General features: G+C 42.2%; 1 protein-coding gene across 1 annotated transcript; it reads right to left on the bottom strand.

Annotated features, from left to right (window-relative positions):
* Window positions 1-1,137: 1,137 nt before the first annotated feature.
* Window positions 1,138-1,888, bottom strand: LOC147450027 (uncharacterized). The gene is made up of 2 exons (XM_086520973.1): window positions 1,339-1,888; window positions 1,138-1,208 (listed from the first exon to the last, which is right to left on the bottom strand). The coding sequence occupies exons 1-2, from the start codon at window positions 1,886-1,888 to the stop codon at window positions 1,138-1,140; spliced, it is 621 nt and encodes a 206-aa protein (XP_086377099.1).
* Window positions 1,889-19,772: the final 17,884 nt, after the last annotated feature.

Raw genomic sequence — 19,772 nt, forward strand, 5'->3', positions numbered from 1 at the left:
CTTCCTGGCCCTGCCTCTGTTGGGTTTATCCCGCAATCATTGCATTCCAAGAGACGACATTCCGAACACAATGCTCCTCAAGCACTTATTGATCTTTTAACTGCACTGTATTCTAAAGCAGCCTATTGAACCTGGACTCACACGGAACCGGCCCCTGGTGAATCTTTAACGGCTAATATCTTGGCGACCGAGACTTCGATCACTGATCTGAAAAGACCGACGCGCTCCACAAAGTGAGCACTTCAGGCCCGTGCATTCATTTCATCTCTGTCACCTCAACTGCAATTGCCCAATCCGGTACGGATCTGCAATCGACTTGAACTTTAAACTACCATAACTTCTTCACCGTAGCTCCTATCGACAAGCCGTAAAGACAGGCCGGTATAGCACTTTAGGCATTGTAGTTCTAGATTATAATATCCCATCTATGACCAGTTCAAGCATACTCATTTGTGGCATCATTCAGGCATTTGTTGGCCCTTTTTAGCCGCATCTGGCATACATTAATCATTAAACTTGGCCTGTTAACAAGCCCTGATCACAACTCACTAAATGTGTAGGTTTCAAAGAAGCTTAGCTTGCATTTCTCTGCTCTTTTTCCCATCATGGAAGCAGAGCTGCACGACATCCACCCCCTCTGAACCTGCACAGCCTCTGGTCTGTGCCAACCGCACTTTTAAAGCATCATCAGACTCATGTAACTGTACGAAAAATGAAATAAGGCTTATACCCTATCATCAATGTTCTATCTTGATCATTAGGTAGCTGCCCATCAAAAATCTTTAAACTGTATTTTTCGTATCTTCAAAGCATTCAATCATGAATAACTTGTTTAGTGAACCCCGCCACACTCAAGTGCTCCAGTTAATGATGCACATGGCTTGACCATTAAGCTCTCTTTAAGGAACCCTGTCAAGCTCAATTATGCCTTACTCTGTCTGCACACGGAATGGTCGTCAAGTCCTTTACCTCAAGTTCTGGTAGCAAAACCAACTCAAAAGATGTGAAGATACTTTATCAATTATTCAAAGAAATCAACTGGAAGCCAGCCATGTAAGCTTATTGACTGCATAACAAAAAAAAAACTCTTCTGACTTAACATAAATCTAGGAAAAAAACCTTGTACCCTGCAACCTGCTACAACAGATAGCTGGTACTCTTCAAATCAGCAACTAGCAAGTTAGTAGCCCCCAGGATCAAACGGGAACCTAATCATCTGTCCCAATGTGAGCATTCCTTTAAAATATTTGCACCATCCTCCAGGATCATAGGGAAAATACAAGAATTTCCAATCATTACAACATAAACATACATTAACCCATAAATCTTCATACAAACCGTCTGGATCATATGGCATATAAAGTAACTGACAACAATCATATCTAGCATGATAACCTCCTGGGTCATAAGGCATATATAGTAACTGCCAAGAATCATAACTAGCATGATAGCCTCCTGGGTCATAAGGTAGTAGAAAATCATATTTCAAGTATATTGCATCTCCACAAACTTTCTCATAGCATAGCAATAGAAAGTCCCAAATTCCCATCATAGCAGAACCCAGAGGCAAAATGAATTCAATCACTATGATTTCCAAAATATCAATCTGCATATGTGAGTCATTGAATGCCATCACTTCATTTGATGCCACAAACGCTGCATGGCTGCCTTCTCTAGTAGGCACAAACTCCTCTAGAGCCTCATCCAGAAGAAACATAAGCTCTTCATCATATGTTGCAGGATGTTCTTCACTACTCTTGTCACAAGGAACTCGAAATTCCTCTAGCGCATCATCAAGCAGATCCATAAGCTCCATATCTTCCTCCTTGGAAGAACCACCTAGTTTGTGGGTATTATCACAGGAAACCTCATGGATTTTTTCATACATAGGCACGAATTGTTCTGGCAGCTTCACACTCCCATTCAAACATCTTTCCACTTCAATAGCACAAGTCAGCATGCATTACAAAGATAGCATCAATTTCTTTTTCCATAGCATCATCATAGCAAACCCTGTCACATGTAGCAGTCATAGACTGATCATCATCATGCACCCCCTCTAAATATGCATCTCCATAATCATAATCTTTGTCTGGATTTATGTCAAATACATATGAATCAGCATCAAATACATCTGCATCATGACCAGTGTCCTGAAATGTAGCCATAGACATAAAACCCTCTTGCATAGCACTAACCAAAACAATTGCTTTTGCATGTAATGTTGCATAAGCATTCTCTTCATGGTCTACACCCAAAGAGCACTCCAAATGGGCATCTACACAAACATGTTGCTTGATCATTGTTAGCGGCTATGCTTGCATGCATAGCATGCACTGGCTTTGAGAAACTTGTTTCCTCATTTATGTCACTTTGAGAGGATATGACTGTATCCACAAAGTCACATTTTCTTTGAAATAAAGAAGTCAATCCCAATCGAGCATAAACTGTATCCACTATGAAATCATCATCTGCATGCAACAATGATTTGTCTTCCAAAAGACATGCATCGATAACAAATTCTAGCTTAGCATTTTCTTTGGCTTTACTTCTTGCAGAAATATGCTCCCAGAATTCATCATAGTTGAGGATCTGCATCTGATCCCCTTAGCCTTTACTGAAGACAACCTTACTTCATTAAGTAATCTCCTATATTTCTCGATCTAGAATCCTTGAGCTTTCGTAAATAAATTCCTCTGCAAAATACTCCCACCGTGTGGGATATGCTTCTGCCAGTTCTTGAAACTGCTTTTTAAAATCCGAATTTACAACCTCCTCAAAAGCTGCAATCATCTGATCTTTTGGAACATTTCGGCTCTTCATCTCAGCTTCGTAACATGCAATAAACCTTCTGGATCATATCCCTGAAAAATATAATACTGCTCCCGAACAGCATCAAGTGCTAGCTCTACACCATCATTAGTCTGCTTTTTTATCTTCATGGCTTTTGCTTCCCGTAGATATCCTTGAACCAATTCCATCATTTTTGGTAAATCTATAATTGCCAGATTTTTATCAAATCCGTTGGCACTGAAATCTTCAATAAACTGCTTTAACTGTTCTGGCATCTCAATCTTTACCTCCCACCCCAGCTTGTTTCGCGTCGGGTTCACCAAAGATGTCGGGGGATATGTGTTCGCTACGTGAGCCGGGCAGGCGCCGGGCCTCTGGCTGTGGGAGGTGTGAAAGAGAGAGAACAAGAACAACAGATGCAACTGAATCTGGAAATCACCGTAATCATCAATTAATTGATTAGCGCTTGAGTACAACTTAATCCTTAGCCAAGGCGGGCTATTAACAGCACCGTCACTTGGATCATCTGCTAACTAGGAGCTTAAGCTCCCATTTACAAAATTAACTGGGCCATTAACGACACCGGACTTAACAAAATGCTTAATCAACTTCGGACTGATGTTGGTGATAGAAATTTTCTTATGTCTCTTTATCTGCTTCAAATACCTCGCGGATTCTGCAAGTTTCAATTCAGTTCACTGCCTCGATCATCAAGCTTCAATTCACTCCATTAATTGCCATTCTCCTGCTCTTGACCTCTTGCTTCTTTAGGTTGAGTCGCTTGCTTATGCACGAGAGAGAAATAGACGTATCCTGCTTCAAATCTTCCCTTGCCGGCTTGCTCAAGCCTCGACCTCGATCTATCTTTCTTGCCTTGGCTTGCTCCGATCTTGGTTGCTTGTTTTATCTGGACCTTGCTTGGAATGTCCTTTTACCTTGGCTTGCTCAAGCTTCAAGAGCTTCTTGGTCAAGCTCCTTGCCCAAGGACTCTCGCCCAAGCTCTCCAGTGAATTCCCTTACTCTTCTTGGCTTGATTAAGCTCTATTGCTTCCCACTGGCTTTGAGAACTAGCGAGAGAGCGAGAGAGAGAGAGAGAGAGAGAGAGAGAGAGAGAGAGAGAGAGAGAGAGAGAGAGAGAGAGAGAGAGAGAGAGAGAGAGAGAGAGAGAGAGAGAGAGAACACCTTCTCTTTGAGTTGCTTCCAAGCTCTTCTTTCGGCTTTGCTTGTTTTGATGATGAGAGCAAGAGAAAGCTTCTCCCTTTGCTCCTATTCGAGCACGAGAGAGAGAGACAGGAAGAGCTTTCCTTGTCGAAAAGAGCCGTGAGCTTCGACACCTTCTCGCCCTTCGTTGATAGCCCCCTCGTTGCTTAAGCTCTCCATGGTTCTCTCCTTCCCTTTTGTTTTCATGCAATCCCCTTATGCTAAAGGCATCACCCTTTTTCTATTAATAGTGTGCTCCTTCCCTTAGCAACGACGGCGCCGTCGTTGCTAGGGAGGCATAAAAATCCTCTCTATGACGTGGCACAATAGTTTTCGGATGTGCTTGAAATTTAGTGAGACTGGTGCCGAATTGCGCTGCCATGGCATGCTCATCAAATCTCTCTTCTTGCTCGGCGTCAACCGCTCCCTCCCGAAGCGTGCGCGAGCTCCTTTCTGATCCCCTGCGTCCCTTCTTCGCTGCCTGCACGCCATGCTATTCTTTTCTTTTGCTTTCCCACTAAAGCTTCAACAAATTTCCCCTATTGGGTGGCCGGCCATATTATAAGCGGCCTTTTAATTCATGCTATGGGCGGGTGGCCGTTGGGCGGCCGGCTTCCCTCGTAAGGGCACCACATTTGGCATACATGTTGGCCGAAGCATCGCTAATCATAACCATTGGGCGTCCATAATCATTGTAAGGGCATCACATTAGGCATACACATCGGCCAAGGCAATGCCTTGCATGACACCCTTTCTCTAGTAACCATTGACTAGCAATATCATCGTGAATTTGATGCCCATATCATCTTGCATGGTGCCGCTTGCCTTCAGGATACAAGCATACGTAATTGAATTTGGAGAGTTGTCCCGTCTTGCATTTTTCTAGCTTCCTGGCCCTGCCTCTGTTGAATTTATCCCGCAATCATTGCATTCCAAGAGACGACGTTCCGAACGCAATGCTCCTCAAGCACTTATTGATCTTTTAATTGCACTGTATTCTAAAGCAGCCTGTTGAACCTGGACTCACACGGAACCGGCCCCTGGTGAATCTTTAACGGCTAATATCTTGGCGACCGAGACTTCGATCACTGATCTGAAAAGACCGACACGCTCCACAAAGTGAGCACTTGAGGCCTTGGTATTCATTTCATCTCTGTCACCTCAACTATAGTTGCCCAATCCGGTACGGATCTGCAATCGACTTGAACTTTAAACTGCCATAACTTCTTCACCGTAGCTTCTATCGACAAGCCGTAAAGACATGCCGGTATAGCACTTTAGGCATTGTAGTTCTAGATTATAATATCCCATCTGTGACCACTTCAAGCATACTCATTTTTGGCATCATTCAGGCATTTGTTGGCCCTTTTTAGCCGCATCTGGCATACATTAATCATTAAACTTGGCCTGCTAACAAGCCTTGATCACAACTCACTAAATGTGTAGGCTTCAAAGAAGCTTAGCTTGCATTTCTCTGCTCTTTTTCCCATCATGGAAGCGGAGCTGTACGACACCGTACTCAAGATGACTATGTTGTGTCTTGTGCTTGGACTAGTAGCCATTGAGGACATGGAACTTGTTTCGATGGACGTGAAGATGGCTTTCCTTCATGGGGATCTAGAAGTAGATGTCTACATGAAATAGCCAGAAGGTTTTAAAGTTGAACATGAAAAGCTTACAAGGGAAAAACTGGTGTGTAGACTATGTAAGTCATTGTATGGCCTAAAGGAAAGGCTCAAGGAAGTGGTACCAGAATTTTGACGAGTACATGCAATTCCAAGGTTATGCACGGAGCCAAGAAGTTCACTACTTGTATACCCGGAAGTTGAATGATGGTTCACTTATCATCATGATAAATTATGTTGATGATATGCTCATTGCTAGGTAGTTTAAAGATAAGATTTCCATTTTGAAGAAGTCACTTAGTACGAAGTTTTCTATGAAGGATTTGGGAGATGCAAGTCACTTTCTTAGTATGCGTATCAAGAGGGATATAAAAAGTGGAATACTGGAGTTGTCTCAAGAAATTTGTATCCACAAGGTGTTGCAATGTTTTAATATGCAAGGGGGAAGGCTACATGGATGCCTATTTTAGGCCAGCAATTTTGGGTGAGTGCTTTTTGATAATAAGCGAGCTTTTTCCCTCTACCAAATTTCTATTTAATGACTCAAATGCATGATAAGCAAGTGATTGATTTTTTTTGTCTACAAGACATGTATGGTAGTAAATTTGTTAATAACTCCAAATACAACACAAGATTGTGAGAAAATGTGGTCTACCGTAAATTGAACAACTCAATTGCTTCACAGATCTTCTAAAATTAAGCTACACATCATCAAGGACTTTGCCAACCAGTGCTTGAAAAGAACTTTTTTTCCAAAAACTAGGGAAACCAATATATGAGAAATCGTGAGCTTCATGCATGTGTGCTTCATACATGATGGAATTTTGAAACATATTTGTTGGTTGTTGTAGGTCTACTTTTCTACCAAAGATCATAAAATAAAGCACCAAACGGTGAATTTTACAAGTTTTTGTGTATACTGCTTCCGTGGCTGTGGGAAATTACTCTTAGCTAGATAACAATTGTTGCAGTTGTTGCTTGTAGTGGGAACGGCCTCTATGGCTTTGGAGCTTTAGGCCCAAGGCTTGAGGGCTTAAGCCTCGTGGGAAATGGTCCCTTGCAAGGTTGACTGGCCAGGGTTGATCGACGGCTCTTACCACAAGCGATCGGTGAGTTTTAGTAGCGAACACTTGTCAGTAGGCAACGATCGATAGAAAAAGGAAGACCCTTCAGTTTTTGGCATGTGGTCCAAACCAAAATGCAAACCTACAGTAGTTAAGTGTGCTATTTGGTGTCGGGACACCTCTTCTATGGACCCAATAATAGGGTTAAGATGGGCGAATCATTGTGGCATTCATTATGTAATCATAATGATTAGACAGAGAGATATTAATTAAGATGTTAACTCAATGCACAATAGACTAAATGTAAACACACATAAGTAGATTATTCAACTCACAAAGAGTATTTACAATGCATCTTATATAGGCACTACAAGTGAAGATCTTTCCACCAAGATATGTGTAGACAAGAGTTAAGAGGCAAGATGCCTTTGTCCCTGCACATAACCTTTTACATGGAATCACATGGCTACACATAAGAGTTTGGCTTACATGTTTCATCACATGTCTTGGCCTACAAATTCACATGACTCTAGACCACATGTCTATCTACATGGCAGTCTACATGGATAGAGGTAATTCACACATAGTTGTGTTGCAACAAACCCTGCACCCCAACAACCCTCCCTTGTGGGTTTTATTGCACTACTCACACACACACACACACACACACACACACACACACACACACACACACACACACACACACACACACACACACACACACACACACTCCTCCTCAAAACACACTAGGGGCAGGCATAAAAGGTCACAAACCTTGCAATAGTAGGCTATGGAATGCAAACTATCCCCCAATCACAAGGTGGGATTCACAAATCCTCCCCTATACACAAATGAGGGAAGTACAAATAATAGTGCTTCACAATATATCATCGTATGCTATGCCAACTTGATTGTCGGTATCCTCATCACTGGAATCTTCAATAGCAAGGTTGATTTTGGCTTTGCCTTTTTCTTTGTACCGCTCTTTGTAGTTGCTTCTAGTGTTGTAAGAAAACTTCACTTGTCTATTATTGAGCCTGCAATATTTGGTAGCATGATATTCTTAACCACAAGTTTTACAAGGGGTTATTGTTAGGTTTAATGGCCATGTGGCCGACCGCCCATCACTAACTGCTACTAGCCCTAAGTGTACAACTATACACTTGTGTGAGCCACTAACACAAAGTAGAGTGTGTATTGTGCCTAAGTGCATAAGATAGAGAAGGAAGAAAGGAGGCAAACAGTGTGTGTCGAATCTCCCCCTCCAACCTGTGTGTGTGTCTATGGTGGTGTGTGTGTGTATTCATCTTCCTCTTCCATTGTGCTCCCGGATCCTCTCCTTCATCTAGTATCAGAGCTTTTTCATTCCCAAAATCGCTCCCATGCGCGCACACTTTCAAGAGTGCAAACAGGGTTCCGACTTCGATATCAACAAGTTCAACATTTTGAGAGAATTTCCAGCAGGTGTCCTTCAGTTTCACCCCCCTTTCGGAGCCATTCGTTCCATCAAAAACCTCATCCAAGCTACGATTTAGGAGCTGCATTTTTCAACTCTCTTTTGATAGTTTGTGCTGCAGAGCTTCCATAGCCATTACAGGTACCATTGTTGCAGTCTCTTTCATCTACAAGATCCTATGGCTCATTCGAGAGTATGTAGCCTCTGTGGGAGTGGTCTCATATACACACATAGAGTGGGAGTTTGACGGCATTGTCTTCTTCGACTACAGGTACAGATACAAGTACAGGTATAGGTGTAGGTACATAGAGCGGCTTGGTTAGCTTTCTCTGTGCTTCTCGGCCTCAATTTTGGCTTTGGCTATGGCATCGGCATTGACTCACAGGCTACATGTTTCAGTGCTTGTGATATTCTGGTTCCAATGGAGCAATTTTTTATGCGTACATGCATATGTTGGCACTTTGGATAGTGTTTGAGCTCTTTTGAGAGCAGTTTGACTCCCCACAAGGATCTTTCTTTGCATGTGCATGCTTTTGGTGCTTGTTTGAGCGTCATGACAGATTTGTACGTATTTGTGGATAGTGCCATTGTACGCTTTTGTGGAGCCATCTTTTGGCTAGTATGGCAGTCCCAGCCATTTTTGAGACTTGGTCCAGATGATAGCCATTCTGAGACTTGGCTATATGTTTTGCTGCATAACCTACGTTGTTGAGGGTTGATAGTGTGAGGTTTTCATTGAACTCGGGTATTCTCAAATGTGGAGATACCTTCGGTGATACAAGTATTCAGAGCATCCCTTAGAAGGCCTCGCCATATGACATGTATAGAGTGGTATAGGTGATTTTGATGCCGAGTTGGCGGTCGATGGTTAGTTTGACATTTTATGCACCTTGGTCTATATACAGTGTGCTTTTGAGAGACATTGCCCTCTTTTATGCTTTGTGAGTGACATACTTGGCCATTTTGTCTCGTATTTTGGTAGACATACTCCCAAATACAAAGGAGACTCTACCGAAATTTTTCCAAAATCTTTTGGTAGTTTTGTCACCATGTCTACAGCAAAGATCGTGACATTTATAACGTAAAGAACTTTGATGCCACTAATTTTCAGCTTTGGAAGAACCAAATGCATGATTGCTTGTCCAAAAGAAGCAAAAGTTGCCTATTGCCTATACGGCTAGAAGTGAAGATATGCACATGACTCAATTTCAGCGGGAGGAGCTTGATGAGCTATGCAGGTCCATGATTAAACTGCACCTTGGCGAGTCGGTGTACTTTTCAATGTTAGAATACGAGACTGCTCATGCTTTATGGCAAAAATTATGCAACACTTACGAAAAGGATACGGCTAGCAATAAGGTTTTCATGATGTGAAAACTTTTCAACCTTTGTATGAAGGAGTCAGCTAGTATTTCCAACCATATCAATGATTTTGATTCTCTTTTTGCCCAGATTTGTGCACAACGCATGACCATTGACGATGAGATGAAAGCAATCTTTTGGCTTTGTTCATTGCACCCACTTGGGATATCTTTTGCACAACTGTTAATAACTCTGCTCCTAATGGTATGCTAAAATATGATGATGTTACTAGTGCACTTTTGTCACAGGAGATGCGTCGAAAGACCATGACTAGCTCGCATTATGGTGAAGCTCATTATGTGCAAAGGGATGATAAGCAACGTAAGGGCCGTTCTTCGCAACGTGAGTCCAAAAAAGAGGGCAATAGAGATGCATCAAAGGGTAGATCAAAGTCTCATGGTTTCCACAATGTTCAGTGCCATTATTGTGATAAGTTTGGTCACATAAAGAAGGATTGTTATGCTTGGAAGCGTGACAAAGAGAAGGACAAAGGTAAGGGCAAAGATCGTGATGATAAAGAGGAGAAACCAAAGAGTTCGATTAAGAGAAGAACCTAACATAGTTCAGGATGACATTGATGCACAAGACATTAATATGTTGACTGAAAATAATGATGTCTTCTATGATGTACATGAAACTCTATCTTTGGAGAGTTCTATGCCAGTTGAACTCCTTGTTAGTGGTGAAGTATCCTATACATGGATTCTTGATTCGGGTGCTTCGTTGCATGTCACACCTCATAGGCATTGGTTTACTACATACGAGGAAACCATTGGCTCTGTTACACTTGGTGATAGTTACTCTTGTGACATTGTTGGCATAGGTGATATTGCCATGGTTATGAAAAATGGGGTGAAGTTTATCATCCATAATGTGCGTCATATTCCAGCCTTGACACGCAATCTGATTTCGGTTGGACGTCTTGATGACTTGGGTTACAAAGTCACTTTTCATCAGCAGTCTTGGCGTGTTGCGAAGGTCATCTTATTATAGCCCATGGTTCTAAAGTTGGTTCACTTTATCCTCTTTATGTATTTGATAAAAACAATGTTCTTTTTGTAACCGAGCTGCCAATCGTTGCTTTGTGGCATAGTCGGTTAGGACACATGTCAAAGAAGGGAATGGAGACACTCTCTTGTTTGGGCCACTTACCGTCTTTGCCATTTTCTAATTTTCCCTTTTGTGAGCAGTGTCAATATGGAAAGAAAACACGGACACATCGTACACATTCTTTTGACAAAGAAAGAAAACCCTTAGAGCTTGTGCACAATGATTTATGTGGGCCTATGCCTTCTAAATCCCATGGTGGTGCGTCCTATTACTATGTTACATTCATTGACAATGCAACACGGCTTGTTTGGATCTACACCATGAAGGCTAAAGATGAGACCTTTTCTTGCTTCAAGAAGTTCTTATCTAGTGTTGAAACTCAATCTGAACATAAGTTGAAAGCTTTGCACTCAAACAATGGTGGAGAATATGTCTCCAAAGAGTTTATAGATTTTTGTTCAAGTAAGGGAATTAAGCATGAGTTTACAGCTCCTTATACCCCCGCACAAAATGGTGTTGCGAAACGAATGAATAGGACCATCCAAGAGCGGATTATGTCTATGCTATCACAGGCTAATTTACCAAAAGTTTGGGATGAAGCATTATACAGAGCCGTGTACTTGATCAATATATCACCACATGCTTCATTACAGTTTTGTGTACCTTTGGAGTTATGGTCAAGACATTTGGCTATGAAGCTTATGCACATGTACTCAAGGACTTGCGTGCTAAGCTAGATCCTAAGTCCATGAGTTGCATCTTCATTGGCTATGGTGTAGATGGTCAATTTGGCTATCGTGTATGGGATTGGGAGAGTCGATCAGTGATCCATAACAGTGATGTTGTCTTTAATGAGACTAAGATGCATAGACATCCAATGAAAGGGGTTGAATTTTGGAAAGTGACGTTTTTCGGTGTATCACCTCCTGTACAGACAGCTCCGAGCCACTTACTACACAGGCTAGTACGAGTTTTGATCAATCGTGGAGATCTCAAAGAGTCTCACATCCGCCAGAACGTTTTGTTCCAGGCGTGGATTTTGTTTTGTTGACAGATAGTGGTGATCCTTCTTGTTACAAAGAGGATATGCTAGCCAATGATAAGGTTCAGTGGGAACATGCTATGAAGAGGGAGCTGTCCAGTATTGCAAAGAACAAAACATGGGAGCTTGTTTCGTTGCCAAAAGGTAGGAAAGCATTGCCTTGTAAATGGATTTACAAGAAGAAGATTGACAATTACAAAGCTCGTTTAGTGGCCAAAGGTTTCAAGGTAGAATATGGTGTCAATTTCTAGAAAATCTTTTCTCCAGTGGTCAAGATGACCACATTGAGAATGTTGCTTGCTTTGGTTGCCGCTGAAGATATGGTGCTTGATCAAATGGATGTCATTACAACTTTCTTACATGGTGATCTTGAGGAAGAGATTTATATGCAGCAACTTGAAGGGTTTGTGCTAAAGGACAAGGAACATTTGGTCTGTAAGCTTTTGAAAAGTTTCTATGGCTTGAAGAAATCATCCAGACAATGGTATCAAAAGTTTGATGCATTTATGCGTTCCCTAGGCTATAAGCGCAGTAATGAGGATCCATGTCTTTTACGTGAAAAGACAACCTAATGGACAACTTATTATGCTTATCCTTTATGTAGATGACATGGTTATTGCTGGTAATTCCAAGAAGGACATTGCTGACTTGAAAACCAAGCTGAAAAGTTGAAATATTTGGGTGAAGCCAATCACATTTTGGGTATGGGCATTACTTGTGACCGTAAGAAGAGGTTGTTGTACCTTTCTCAAAAAGAGTATGTGCACAAGGTTCTTGATCGTTTCAGCATGCAGAAGGGGAAGTCTTTGAGTACTCCATTGCCTGCATATTTGAAACTTAGCAAGAACGGCTGTCCCAAATCTGATGAGGAAAAAGATGTGATGGCTAAGGTTCCTTATGCTTTAGCTTGTGGTAGTCTCATGTATGCCATGTTGACTACAAGACCTGACACTGCACATGCAGTGGGAGTTATCAACAGATTTATGTATAGCCCTGGTAAAAAGCATTGGGATGCTATCAAGTCAATTCTCAGATACTTGAGTGGCATTGCAAATAGACACTTATGCTATGGTCGTGGAGGGTCATCCATTCAAGGATTTGTAGATAGTGATTATGCAAGCTGTGTTGACAGTCGTAAATCAACAACAGGTTGGATTTACACATTTGCTGGTTTGGCTATTTCTTGGAGATCCGTTCTTCAAGATTGTACATCCATTTTTACCTCTGGTTTTGGCCTCGTGGATGGTCCTGCTACTGGTTTTACTGCTCTTTTGGATTTATGGATCAAATCTATTTGTGCTTCTGCAGGCGCTAGATCAGAAATCATCTCCAATGCTTGGTAGGCAATTCAAGTCAGCACTGGTCCCGCATCAAGCGGTTGAATGTGGCTGGTGCATTAGTCAAGCCAAAAGGCATGACAATGTATTCGTAAAGACCAAATGTAGTACGAAATGCGGTCTTTACAATGTCTTGATCAACTATCCTTATCTGATGATAGCCACTTTTTAGGTCAATCCTACTGAAGTAGGTTGATCCTTGTAGCTTATCAAATAGGTCTTCTACCCGTGGAACGGGAAACCTATTCTTGATAGTGATCCTATTTAGTGCTCTATAGTCGACACACATACGATATGTGCCGTCTTTCTTTTGCACTAATAGCACAGGTGAGCAAAATGGAGATGAGCTAGGCCTAACCATGCCCTTCTCAACTAACTCATGCACTTGCCGCATAATCTCCTCTTGTTGAGCTTGAGAAACTCTATAAGGAGGTTTGTTAGGCGGTGAACTTCCTGGAAGAAGTTCAATTGCATGGTCGTCATTACCTCGTTTAGGAGGTAGCTCACAAGGGATGTCGTCAATAAAGACATCTTGAAACCCCTTGAGAAAATTGGATAACTCTAATTCCTTTTGGTTGCTTTTATTTTCTTTTGCTAAAGCATTAGGTTCATTTTGAGAATCTTTAACAAAAATCATGTACACGGAAATAGAGCTCTTTATTGACTTGTTGAAAGCTGGTGTATGTACAATGGGGATGGTGTTACCCATCTCCTTAGCATCTATATACATGTCCTTTTCCCTGAACTTAAAGGAGATTCTCCTTTCAGGAAATTTAACATGGGCAGCCAGGCGGTCAAACCATGGTGCCCCTAGGATTACATCCTCATGCTTGAGAGGAGAGATAAAGAAGTCCTCTTTGTCCACATAGCCTTGGACATGAAGCCTCAATTTCCCGATTAAGGGAGTGACTGAAGCTTCTTGCCCCTTGAAGGCACTGTCTGCGGGTAGGATATCTCCCATCTCGTAGGATTGTATGCTTAGCTTGGTGGCTAACTCCATAGATATGAAATTGTGAGTAGAACCAGGGTCAAAGAGAATAAAAGCATCATGTTCTCTTACCTTTCCCCAAGCATGGCATAGAGGAGATCCTTTGTGGTGAGTTTGATGAATCTCCTCCTCTTGGATTTCAACCAAAGAAGCTCTAGGAGGATCTTGGCGGTTGTTCTTTTGGGGACAAGCGCGGTACGCATGCCCTTGTTCGCCGCACTTGAAACACCGGTTATCTTTACGATAACGCTCAAGATCTTCAGGAGAGAGTTTATTCTTTCCTTTGTAAACTCCCTTCTCTTTAGCTTTGTTGGAATTGCCCTTAGGAGACTTTTGGACATTGTCCTTCCCCTTAGGCTCATTGGAACCCTTGTTTTCCGGGGGCTTATTATTTCTTTTACCCCCCGTTTGGAAATTGATTCGCGAGGCCACCATAGTATGGTGTATTACCGCCGATATGGTACGTGGCCTTTGGGAGTTGACATACTCCGCCATTTCTTCGGTTAAGCCCGCACAAAATTGTTGCTTTTGCTCTCCAAAATCCAACTTTTTGAAGACAGTGGCTTTGAGTTGTAGGTCCCAAAACTTGTCTACATATTTGTGGATGGATTCATTGGGAGAGAGCTTTAAGCTTCGGCATTCGGTGAGTACTTTGTCTTTGGCATCGGTGGCCAAAAACTGCTTCATAATGGAAGCTCTTAAAGCCTTCCATGTTCGTGGAGCTTCACCGTTGGCTCGTAGGCTAGACCACCATTGTCTGGCGGACTTTTGAAAGTGCATAGCTACATGGCGTAGCTTAGAGGACTCTGTGAAGCCCTCATCTCCAAACGCCGCATCGAATTGTTGGATAAAGGCCAAAACTTTGTCTGTAGCACCGAAGGTGCCATCATAGGTAAGGAAAGAGATGCTCTTCCCTCCCTCTTTGAATTTCTTCAGCTTGGACGACCTCTTCCATGCGGCATAGGATTTCCTATGGCCTCTTCTTTTCGATGGTTCAAAAGTTGCACCATCACTTTCTTCAGAAGATGAAGAATTTGAAGAAGGTGGAGAAGAGGGTGACCTCTTTCTCGCCTTTTTCTTGTCTTGATCTTTGTCGTCTTCACGATAGCTTTCATAAGAGGAAGAGGATGAAGAAGATGGAGAAGAGGGTGTCCTCTTTCTCGCCTTTTTCTTCTCTTGCTTTTTATCATCCCTCTTTGAATTATGGCGTGGAGAAGAGTGTGATGGTCTTCTCCGCTTTGGTGGTGATGGAGAGCGTTTAGCCCGCCGTCTTCGTGGAGCCATCTCCGCCGAGGTGGCGGGAGACTCGCTTCTTTCTCGTTCCTTCGGTGGAGGCTCTTGAGTTCTCCTTTGGGAAGGAGATGCATCATCAAGAAGTAAGTTCTTGAGCCCTTCATATGGATTCTCTTCTTCTTCCTGAATCGGAGAGAGACCTCTTTTGGTAGTCTCACAAGGAGGCTTCCTAGGTGTTCTCTCGTCATGGTGATGAGCTTGGAGAATCCCGTGAGCACGGAGCTGCCGTTGCACTTCACTTTGGAGAGATGGATTGCCCATGGCTTGTTGAAGCCTAGAAACAAGATAGTTAACAAGCATTGAAGCATCATTAGTAGCTTGCTCATGAGCAAAATCAAAGTTATCAACATTAATTTCACTCTCTTTACTATTGTCAGCCATTCTAACAACTTTTAGGTGTAAACTTTTTAGGTGTACTTTGGCACTTCAAGCCCTAGTTGCTACTCCTCTTTACCCCTTTAGAAAAAGCACTCAAGCTACTGTACCCGCGGCTCGAATACCATTAATTGCAAGGAATAGAAGAGAGGGTCTTTCGACACCAAGACAGCACCGGCTCCTGTCAAGCTTCTAATAGCTCAATAGTGGTTAAGCCATAGGCAAGCCCCGTAGGACTCCACTATTAAGACCATAGCTCTCGACGGTGATGCCCCGTTAACTGCACAAAGGCAGGCGCACTGCAAGGCTGAAAAATCCCTATTCTACTTTCTCACAGGCAATTAATAATACCAACCATTTGTAGCTAGCTTGAGGACCTCCCTTCTTGAGCAAGAAAAGAGAAACCTTGAGCTCTGATACCAATGTAACATTTAATGGCCTAAAATCTTATGTGTAGCGGAAATTAGCATGAACATAGTGGGCATTTCATTAGAATAGATTCCTAATGAGAATTACAAGAGTGCTTGGGTGGAGAGAGCAACAAAAAGCATAACACCTAGTTAGATAGCATCGACAATACTTTCAAAAGAGAGAGATATTAAGCTATTGACAACAGTTGAGGACCGGATTTGCATGGAGCCGGTCCCCCCTCCAAAAGGCTTTGTATTATGGTTTCTCCCATCAAGAGAGACATTGTACAATACAATTCTTTGTGTTCCTTCAAGACTAGCTAGTGCAATGAAGATGGAAGCTTCATACACCAAGCAAAACACTTAATCAAACACAACTTGAATTATCCCCGTTCTCAGACCCAAGACCTCACACACCTTCGAAGATGGTGAGAGCTAGCAGGGTATGAGAGTAGATTGAGAGGAAAAAGAAGTATCTTACGAGAAAGATGTACATCTCCTCACATAATCACTCATATTAGCATAGCTTAGCTTAGTAATTAGCTTGGTAGAGAAGATGAGCATGCATTGAAGCTTGGCTCTTGGTTGGATTTGCATCCACATGCCAAGAGAGTGTTGATGTAGGCTTCTATCTCACAAGCTTGGAGTAGGTGATGAGCTCTCCATTAAAGCTTGGGAGGAGATAGAGTATTCTTCCTTCACACATGGTCAAGTGTGAGTGTGTGTGTGTCAATGCCAAGCAAAAATCAGCCCCCCTCTCTCTTGGGCGAGCCCTAGCTGCTAAATAGGTCTGGCTTTTGCCTCATTGGACCTCCCCAGGTCAAGCCAATAGGAATTAAGCAGCATAAGTGATAGCCTTCTGACATGTGTCCCCCTTTCCCCTTTTGTGAGAGCTTCAGGTAATTAAATAATTAAACTAAACTCTCATTGGACCCCTTTGCCTCCTGGCCAATAGGAATCAGGCAAGTCATGGGGCTCCTGAATGCTCATTGGACCCCTTGGGAGACTGCCCAATAGTCTTCTAGGAGACTTAATTCTCATTGGTTTCTTTTATTAAATGTTTTTAAATTAATTAAACTAGATTTACTCTAGCTTAATTCTCATTGGTCCACTTCAAGGGTCTTCCAATAGGAATTGGGCACACCTTGTGGGCATCTGGCCTAGGGAGCTGACATGTGTCCCTCATTCCCTTTGTGTAAAGGGAGCCTGTGTGTGTGTGTGTGGCTTTCTCTCTCATCTCCTACCTTTGGGGCTCGCCCCCTCCCATGTAGGGATGTGCAAAGACTTTTAGGGCACACACTAAGCATCCAATTTTCCCTAGGGTTGACCTTTGGACACAACCTTTGAATTTTTGGAACCTTAGCATTTTGGAAGTCTTAATGGGCTGAACCTTAGGGTCTTTTTGGCCCATTGTTTCACATGGCTCTTTTGCAGATGGCCCCCCCTTTGGATCCCTATTTTCCCTCCTTTGGATCCCTACTGTGGCCTGGTCTGCTAGCTTAACCAATATTCTAGCTTTTTCTCCTTGGCACTTCCCCACATTAAATGATCAGTTTAATATGAGAAAATCATTTAGGAGAATTAGATATTGATTATTATGAAATTACCTCTCTCTTGAAATCATAGTCGTCCTCGACTATGGTGTAGAGAAGATAAAGCATATGCATGAGTCCTTTTCTTAGCGGGTAGAGGATCCCTATGTTACCCTACTTGGGTCAATTTTTGGAAATCATCCTAAGACTTAGAGAAATTTGGCATTTTGATGTGGATTTTGGAATCCAAATGGCTTGAAACTTCATGGCTAGGCTTTAGTGAATATACCTGGCCAGATGGTATGAATTTTTCTCTCATTAGGCAAAAAGGTACATGGATCATGATCCATGTTGGGAAGGATTTTAATACAGCCTTTTGCACACATGTTCCTATAGGTCTTCCTAGCACATTTGTGAAATATTTTCAAATTTGGACATGTTTTTTCCGTGTTTACTCAATTTCCCAATTCATGGCCATGTTGTTTTCCGTCTTGACCATATTGGTTTTTTGAGACGACTTTTGGGTACTTCCTTTGACTGACATTTGTTGTTGCCTTGATACTAGATGATTTGTGTTTGAAAAGCACTACCTTGCTTAGCTTCTCCCCAATTTTCATCAGTATTTGAATCTATTTGAAAGGTGAAATTGGTCCCAACAATTTGCTCAATTTTGCATGTACTTTCTTGCTTTGTTTTGACCCTAATCACATCTTTAAGTTACATTTCTTTGATGATTGATTGTCTTCCACTTTCTTCTAGTCTTCCTTCTGTTTCAGCTGGTTTTGGAATAGAGTCCTAAAAAGTTCCATTTATTGCTCTGGCTTGTGGGGTAGCTTCATACTCTTCTCCTAACCCTTAACCCATGAGTGTTTTTGTTGGAGACATACCATTTTTCCTTTGATTGCTGCCAAAAGACCATTTGCAGACTGAAACTAACCAACCATGAGGATTTGATGATTTTAAAAGCCCTTTTGTGACTATTTTTGTACGGTTAGTCATAATTTTGCATCCCCTAGCTAGTGAACCACTCTTGCCTTGATTTTAGCAAAAAGGTACATGCCCGAGGGATTCACTCTATATACAAAACGGGATGCCACCTGCGAGCGGATGAATTTGATAAAACCCCTATATACAACTCATATTAGGCAATATGACCCCCCTTTCTACGCTTATACGACAACCAATGAAGAAAACTATCATACCCCTATCTCACATATAAAATCCAAGTCTCACATGATCTAAATGAGTAAAAGTAGTCAAAGAGTGTGTAGCATGGTGACTGGCAACGTACTAAGGAACCACTTCTATTGATAACTAGATGTACCCTCAATGTGTCTTAGTTTGGCTTTCAAACTATGCGCCCAATCAGGCTACACTCTGGCTACTTGTTCAATTCTGACCCATCCAACGCTCGTGTAAATCAACTCTTGACCTACTCCAAATCAGCCCTTATCTATGACCGGCTTGATGCAAAATTTGATATGTGATGATAAAAAAATTCCCCTAACTTCATCCGAGTTCTAGTGCACATCGCTGACCAATTGTTACGAGTAATCAACCCGGGTGAGTTCCCCCCCTCCCCCAAATATGATACCCCCCTCCCTTATTTTTAAGCTTGAGAGATAAATTATTGGGGGCATGCCCCTAAATTATATGCTTATGTAACTTGTAAAAAAATCCCCCTTCCCTGCACTTACGTGGTGCGGTAGGTTTTCGATGGTGAATCCCCCCGGGGTGAATCCCCCATGGTTTTCCATGGTGAATCCCCCGGGGGTACATGGATCGCGATCCATGTTGGGAAGCATCTTGCAATTCCAACTAGGGGAGGTTGTTCCTGGGTTTGTGGGTAGCTTCTGTGCAAATTTTTTTGTATTTTGAAGGTTTGGGGAACATGGATCGCGATCCATGTTCCACCACCTTTTGCAACTGTTTTTGCACTGCCTGATTCTGCCTGTTACTAGGGATCTGCTGATGAAAAGTTTTTGGTCTTGGGTGAGTTTTGAAGTCCCCCATTGGCCTTGACAGTTTGTAGATTTTGCAACTTTGATATGCTATGATTTGTTGTTTTGGTGTTGTTTGTGCAATATGGGGCATACACAAATGTTCTTGTAGGGTTAATGATCATACCTGTCGAATCCGGTGTAGTAAGAGCTATCGAGGTGGTTGCAACAGGCAAAAACAAGGCGCAAAACCCTATGCTTCTGTGGCTGTCTCTCTCTCTCTCTCTCTCTCTCTCTCTCTCTCT

Source organism: Adiantum capillus-veneris, chromosome 9 (genome assembly GCF_014529385.1).
Source record: "Adiantum capillus-veneris isolate H3 chromosome 9, ASM1452938v2, whole genome shotgun sequence".
Classification (NCBI taxonomy): domain Eukaryota; kingdom Viridiplantae; phylum Streptophyta; class Polypodiopsida; order Polypodiales; family Pteridaceae; genus Adiantum; species Adiantum capillus-veneris.